The sequence below is a fragment of the Thamnophis elegans genome, chromosome 9, assembly GCF_009769535.1.
Source record: "Thamnophis elegans isolate rThaEle1 chromosome 9, rThaEle1.pri, whole genome shotgun sequence".
NCBI lineage: Eukaryota > Metazoa > Chordata > Lepidosauria > Squamata > Colubridae > Thamnophis > Thamnophis elegans.
In genome coordinates this window covers 11235612-11243244 of record NC_045549.1, presented here as the reverse complement: position 1 = coordinate 11243244, position 7633 = coordinate 11235612, and the positions used below count along the sequence as shown (strand labels likewise).

Sequence of the window (7633 nt, the reverse complement as noted above, 5' to 3'; positions counted from 1 at the left end):
ATCTTCATAGACAAAAAAAAGGAAGATGTAGGATAGAAAGTAATTCTAACTTACTAGAATACTAGATGTCTTTGACTATCAGCAATGGGACAGAGCATTGGTCAATTTAATGTGCTTTCAGAGAGAGAGAGATAAGCCAATGGCTTGCCAGCAGCCACCCAGTTTCAAGATCCCAAAGCACAGGGACTAGAATCAAAGGAGGAAGGAGCAATTGGCTGCGTGCAGAGGGATCCACTCTTTCAAAACAACAGAGGACAATTGGACATTCAGAATGGCTCTGTCCCAGGTTGAGAGAAAGATTCTCACAATACCAATTTGTGTATCAGAAAGACTTCGTCCAGAACTGAATCTAGCAACCAGATCAGTGGTGGGATTCAAAAAATTTTTACTACTGGTTCTGTGGGCATGGCAGGGGAAGGATACTGCGAAATCCACATTCCCTCCCCACTCTCAAAATTTCCGCTACCGGTTCTCCAGAACCAGTCCGAACTGGCTGAATACCACCTCTGAACCAGATCCCACTCTGTGAAGTTAGGACAGAGACCACGATCTACCCAGCTTGTTAATTAATCTCTTCTCTTTTTTGATTCTCTCTTTTTCCCCCCTTAGAATATTGTCCACCATGAATGCTCAACCAAAAGTTGTCACTCAGCCACAGGCGGGGGTGGCCCAGCCCAAGGCGAACAACTGGCAAACGGACTTATGCGACTGCTTTAGTGACTGTGGAGTGTGTAAGTGGGGTTTTCAAAGCCTTCTTGGGAAGATTGGGCTGAATATTCTTCCGGATTGGATAGTTTGCAGAAATAAATTATTCTTTATCATTTGAGCAATGGGTGTTTAATTATTGAACAGACCCCTGGATTGGAATTAGGATGGCAAAATATAAAAGGAGTCACAGCTTCTATGCTATTAAAAGTTGTGTATGGAACTTTAAAGTCTTACATGAAGGAGATGACCAGGCTAAGCCTGTGGGTGGGGTGAAACGCACCATAGGTTTGGAATTGCTATGCTCCCACAGGAGATTTAAATCCAGTCCCCCATGAATTTTGTTTTAGCACCTTTCTGCCTTGACCATTAGAAGATCAGATTCTGGTACAAAGCATGAAGTAAACTCTATTCAGGCACCTGGTTTCCTGCGCCTGATGCTACACACCTGAAGAATTATGCTAAATGTTTTTTTTAAAGAAAGCAATAGGATGTTCTCTTAATGTTTTCAATTTTAATGTTCATAATGAGGGGTCCTTGCTGCTTTGGGAGTTTCCATCAATTTTGGAATCGCTATGCTCCCACAGGAGATTTAAATCCAATCCCCCATGAATTCTCTTCACTCTTATTTAGTACCAATGTCCCTTCACCGTTATTTCAGATTCTGGTATATAGCATGAAGTAAACTCTATTCTAACGGGACACGGTGACTTAGTGGCTAAGATGCTGAGCCTGTCGATCAGAAAGTTTGGCGGTTCAAATCCCCAGTGCCACGTAATGGAGTGAGCTCCCCTTAATTGTCCCAGCTTCTGCCAACCTAGCAGTTCAAATGTAAAAAATGCAAGTAGAAAAATAGGGAACACCTTTTGGTGGGATGGTAACAGAGTTCCGTGCACCTTTGGTGTTGAGTCATGCTGGCCACATGACCACAGAGACATCTTCAGACAGTGCTGGCTCTTTGGCTTTGAAACGAAGATGAGCACGCCCCCTAGAGTCGGGAACGACAAGCACATATGTGCGAGGGGAACCTTTACCTTTACCTTTAAACTCTATTCTGGCACATGGTTTCTTGCACCGGATGCTACATACCTGAAGAATTATGCTAAAAGGGTTTCTAAAGGAAATAATATGATGCTCTCATTATGTTTTGAATTTTAATGTTCGCAATAAGGGATAGTTGCAGCTTTCCAAGCTTGGCTGTTGTCTTGCACATGTTTAATTACCCAGGTAGGGAATATCATCAGTGCTAGGACAGCATTCATGCTAGTACTAAAACTGTTACTCACTTGGGTAAAGAACCATCTGCAACAAAACAACCAAGTTCAGAGAACATCAGGGACATAACAGTGCTGATGTGAGTTACGTTTATTCTCTTCTATTGTCAATTGTCAGGCACAATTAATCAGATCCATGTGCGCAGAACTCAATGAGCTATTTTATTACTCAAGCCTATAACTTAGGAAGCTTCTCGGACTGGCGGTCTGCACCTGGGTCAGACTAGATAAGTTTAAACAACATTCAGAGAAGATCAGACTTCACTCTCTTGTGTCCATGTACAGATTCCAGATTAGTTCCCTGTTTGATTCCACTCCCTGGCTCAGCCAGTCTCTTTCCGACAGGAATTTCTTTAATTCTGCAATGGAGTGTGCTTTTCATTTAATGTGGTTTGTAAATGAGTTTTTTTTTTCAGCCTTCCCCCATGTTAGGTGATGTTTTAACTAGCACTTTCATTTGCAGTTTTGATGTTGCAGAAATAGTATAATTTGCGCTTTCTGGTTCATAAATTCAACACTGTGCCGAAATATTCCTACAGGGTCTTTTTCTTTCTCTCTATAGGTCTCTGTGGAATGTTCTGTTTCCCTATTTTGTCATGCCAAGTTGCCACAGCTATGAATGAATGTTGTTGCTGTGGCGGAACTGTGGCCATGCGAGCTGTCTACAGGACAAAATACAATCTCCCTGTAAGTAGATTCATCTTGCCTAAGACTAGACAAACGTCAGGTTTTTAAACTCAAGTTAAAAGCCAAAAGTTAGAATCTTAAGAAGCACTCGGGAAATTGGAGAGATAAACCAGCTCAGAAAGGGACTGGGACAACCAACTTGCCTTGGGGTAACCTGTCATGGTCAACTCATCATGGGCCAACTCGCCAGGGGAAAATTCAACAATGCAATTTAATTATTTAAAATAACTATTTTAATTTTTGTATTCACATTTCCTCTTGTCCTTCCTTTGGCATCCCTTTTCAGTGATTCTTTTCTATCATTTCTTCAATACCGTGTTTCCCTGAAAATAAGACAGGGTCTTATTTTCTTTTGGCACCCCCCCAAAAAATAAGTGCTTGGCCTTATTTTCGGGGAGGCCTTATTATTTTTGAGGTGCAGGAGGCGGCGAGCGTGGTCACCTCGTGGCTGCTGCTGTGTTGCAATATTTTCAGGGAGGGCTTATCTTGAGGGGGAGGGCTTATTTTAGTGCATGCGCTTAAAAGCCCGATTGGGCTTATTATCTGGGGAGGTCTTATTTTCAGGGAAACGATGTATTAGCGTAATTAACAATAGCAATAGCAGTTAGACTTATATACCGCTTCATAGGGCTTTCAGCCCTCTCTAAGCGGTTTACAGAGTCAGCATATTGCCCCCAACAACAATCCGGGTCCTCATTTTACCCACCTCGGAAGGATGGAAGGCTGAGTCAACCCTGAGCCGGTGAGATTTGAACAGCCGAAACTGCAGAACTGCAGTCAGCTGAAGTAGCCTGCAGTGCTGCATTTAACCACTGCGCCACCTTGGTAATTCTTGTCCATGGGGAAGTTGTCATGCAGTGAGTTGGCCATGCCAAGTTGGATGTGGCAAGCTGTCTTAGACCCTCTCAGAAAGGCAGCGCATGCACAATCTGGAAATTTGTGGGAGGAGAAACCTGACCTAGGAAGCAAACAGATAATTCTTTCATTTGTTATCTGCAGGAGAACATAAATCTTTCAGAATTGTAGGAATGAAAATGAAAATGACACTTGTCCCATGCCAAACATAACTGTCACATCTACATGGCCCACAAGGATTAGAAGGCAGAATATTTTACACGTCCCATGGATTAAGCATTGTAACCTGTGGGACCATGAAAAAAGACCTTCTCAGTGGTGGCCCTTCGTTGCCCCCCCCACTACCCTGCTGATTTGTAGGTTTGAACTATCACTAACCAAACTGTTGTGGGTCAAGGACTGCCTGTAGTTTGCCATCTAACATAGAGTTAGCTTTTCATGATTCCATATCTCTACATCTGGGATGTCAAACTCAAGACCTGGGGCCTGGCTTTGGCCTGCAGGCTGCTTAGATCTGGCCTACAGAGCCATCCTGGAAACAGCAAAGGAGCGGCCCATGGTGCCTCTGCAGCAGAGGTGGGTTCCTACCAGTTCGCACCTTTTCGGTAGAACCGGTTCGTCAAATCTACCGAACCGGTTAGAACAGGTTCCACCAGTGGACCCGGAAAGCAGGCCACACCTACAGAAGAGGTTCCAAAATTTTTTGAAACCCACCACTGACACACACACACACACACACACACACACACACACACACAGAGAGAGAGAGACAGACTCACACAGAGAGAGAAAGAGAAAGAAAGGAAGAAATAAATAAAGAAAAAAAGAAAAAAAGAAAGAAAAAGTGAGAGAGAGATGAAAGAAAAAAAGGAAAAAGGGACAGAGAGACAAAAGGAAGGAAAGAGAGAGAGAAAGAGAGAGAGAGAGAGAAAACACATGGCCGGCAAGCCACTCCCACCAGGTCACATGGCCGGCAAGCCACTCCCACAAAGGAGGCCACACCCACAGAGTAGGTTCGAAGAAATTTTGAAAGCCACCACTGCTCTGCAGCCCGGCCATTGCAGCTGAAAATAGAGCTCAGGAGCCTGTTTCTGCTGGCAGAGCGCTCGGGCCATCACCGGTGCCACTGAGACGAGTGACGTCGAGCTGGTTATGCTGATCCCAGCCACGCCCGCCCCAGGCTCCCAAGGTCAAGCACAACCCTGATGCGGCTCTCGATGACTTTGAGTTTGACACCCCTACTCTACCTCGTGGTTTTGTTGAAAATGTTATTGATTCATTGGGTTTCTTCTCTTTTTTCCCAACAGGGATCCATCTGTGGGGATACCTGCATTGTGGGCTGTTTCCCCATGTGTTCTCTCTGCCAAGTCCAGAGAGATATCAAAAAAAGGAAAGAAATGGGAATATTCTAGAAGACTTCGTCCTCAGCGCCTTTACATTCCTCCTTTTTTCATTAGCATTCTGAGAAGTAAGATGCAGTAGTTTGTAGGAAGAACCATTACTTAGAGCAGTGTTTCTCAACCTTGGGGACTTTAAGTCTTGTGGACTTCAACTCCCAGAATTCCCCAGCCAGCTGTGCTGGCTGGGGGATTCTGGGAGTTGAAGTCCACAGGACTTCAAGTCCCCAAGGTTGAGAAACGCTGATTTAGAGGCATCCTTGCTTTATAATTCTAAGCAGGGGTGGGCTTCAAAAATTTTAGCAAGGGGATCTCTGCCCGGTTGCTGGGTGGGCGTGGCCATGTTGGGTGTTGCCTAGTCAGCCACCTGCACCACAGTGGGGGGGGGGCTTTTTGTCTTCTCTGGGCTCCGTAGGCTCGAGCCTCTGAGAGAGCGAAAATGGCCCTCTGGGCTCCGGAGGCCCTCTGAAAGCCAGAAACTTGCCTATTTCCGCCCTTCCTGAATTTCTGGTAGCCCTGTTTTTCACCCTACTCGAGCCTCCGGGCACACCCGGCACTTACCTGCATCTAAAATGGGCCGCATGGGGATTCCTTGGAAGGGCGGGGTGGGCGGGGCCAGAAGTGGGATTTGGGGGTCATTCAAACTGCACAGAATCTTAGCTAGACGTTCTCCTGAACCCCCGCGAACCCCCAGCAGCCCACCCCCTGCTTCTAAGCATATTCTTAACCCAGAAGTTGCATTTTAGGAAGAGTTGAAGTGGCGCAGTGGTTAGGGTGCAGTACTGCAGGCCACTTCAGCTGACTGTTATCTGCAGTTCAGCGGTTCTAATCTCACCGGCTCAAGGTTGACTCAGCCTTCCATCCTTCCGAGGTGGGTGAAATGAGGACCCAGACTGTGGGGGCGATATGCTGACTCTGTAAACTGCTTAGAGGGCTGAAAGCCCTATGAAGCGGTATATAAGTCTAACTGCTATTGCTATTGCTATTTTAGCATGGATTCAGAGCTCAAAATCCAGTCCCACAAAAACCTGCTGTCATTTGTCCTGTTTTTGCTTGGTCTCCCTATTTCATTTCAAATAGAAAACAAAACATTTTGGTTGCTGATGCTATTAAACAGTTAGGATTTTTTTTTTTAAGAAAAGACCCTACTAGACCTTTGAAGATTTATCAGAGTATCTATCATTCTGCCATTCCCATTTTAAGGCTACTGGTGATTTTGGTTTGCAAGATGTAGTAGCTGGAGAATATAACCAATTTTGTTGTGTTTATTTTGTACAATGACAATAAAGACTATACTGATATAAGGTAAAACTACAATCTAAAGCCATTAGCCATAACTAGCATTCCTGGAACTGCTTGCTATCCAGATGTGAGGGACTAGAATTATTGTGATTCCCAGCCATCACAGCTTTAATTAAACGAGATTAAAAACAAAACATACATGGAGAACACCATCTTAAGAACAACTGGTGTATGTGATAGTTTAGCTAGTAAACTATGTTGTTCTTACTCTCCTAACTAATGGTACTTTCCTAGTGCTGGTGTGGGAAATGCCTGGAGGGAGGAGTTAAGGGAGGGCCTAGCTGAGAGTCCTTGAACAGATACAAGTGCATAAGCTTCACTCCCCCAAGAGCCACCAAGCCTTATCTGGCTATTCCCATGGGAACACAAGCTGTCGGGTGAGATTCTTGAAACGTAGGAGGTAGATGATAAAGTTACTGAGGTCCGTTATTCATTATAGAATAATGGTTAGACCTGACACCTGGCAGTCTCTGTCCCTTTCCACCACTACAATGGACTTTCATCTCTCTCTCTGGCTGTCATCTCTCACAATAAAAGTAAAGCTCTTTTACTTGAAATTCTTCTCAGGTACGATGTGTTCTAGACTTCCATTTATCAACCCCAGAACACCGAAGTGGTATGTGGATGTTAGAATTGTATGCTTCATGAGGTATCCTCCAAATACAGATATGAACCTAGAATTTGCAGTCAATGCAATCTGCAAGATTGAAGTCACGCCAATCCTACCCTTAAACAGAGACAGTAGGTGTGCAAGTTACTTTAGGAGCTAGAGTTTCTTAGGACAGAAACGTCTAAGGAAGATTCTCAGTCATCCAGTTTGCGGTTGTCCCAAAGGTGCATTTGTCAAAAGGAAAAACAAAGTCCTTTTGAAAAAGCACCTTTGGGTTAGGACAGAAATGTCGCTTATGTCAAAGAAGAACTGACCTGATCTGTCATTTTCTCCTCTCTACTAATTTGACTCTGCAACCTTGACTATCTAAAAGTCTAAATGATAGCATAATCTGACTTTGCTGAGGGCCCTTATCTGCTTAATAACATCCTAACTACAGGTGGTTCTCGACAAGTGAGCCCAAAATTTAGGTCGTTAAGTGAGACATTTGTTAAGGGAGTTTTGCCCCATTTGATGACTTTTCTTGCCCCGTGGGTTTGTTTGTTTGTTTGTTTGTTTGTTTATTTGACTTATATACCGCTTCATAGGGCTTTCAGCCCTCTCTAAGTGGTTTACAATTTTTTTAGCAAATTGAGTCAGCAACTTGCCCCCACAGTCCGGGTCCTCATTTCACCCACCTCGGAAGGATGGAAGCCTGAGTCGACCTTGAGTCGGTGAGATTTGAACCGCTGAAGTGCAGATCACAGTCAGCTAAAGTGGCCTGCAGTACTGCACCCTAACCACTGCGCCACCTCGGCTCTTTT

General features: G+C 44.5%; 1 protein-coding gene across 1 annotated transcript; it reads left to right on the top strand.

The window, feature by feature from the left end:
* Positions 1-477: 477 nt before the first annotated feature.
* LOC116512855 (placenta-specific gene 8 protein-like) lies at positions 478-4988 on the top strand. Its single transcript, XM_032223517.1, has 3 exons — positions 478-731; positions 2542-2666; positions 4829-4988. Exons 1-3 carry the CDS (start codon positions 623-625, stop codon positions 4931-4933), a joined length of 339 nt encoding a protein of 112 aa, XP_032079408.1. The 5' UTR covers positions 478-622; the 3' UTR covers positions 4934-4988.
* The last annotated feature ends 2645 nt before the right edge of the window (positions 4989-7633 follow it).

Bases quoted from the DNA above. Each gene is read 5' to 3' on its own strand.
- LOC116512855 (XM_032223517.1), top strand. From the start codon at position 623: ATGAATGCTCAACCAAAAGTTGTCACTCAGCCACAGGCGGGGGTGGCC. The intron at 732-2,541 runs GTAAGTGGGGTT...TTCTCTCTATAG, and splicing joins CTTTAGTGACTGTGGAGTGT to GTCTCTGTGGAATGTTCTGT. The intron at 2,667-4,828 runs GTAAGTAGATTC...TTTTCCCAACAG, and splicing joins GGACAAAATACAATCTCCCT to GGATCCATCTGTGGGGATAC.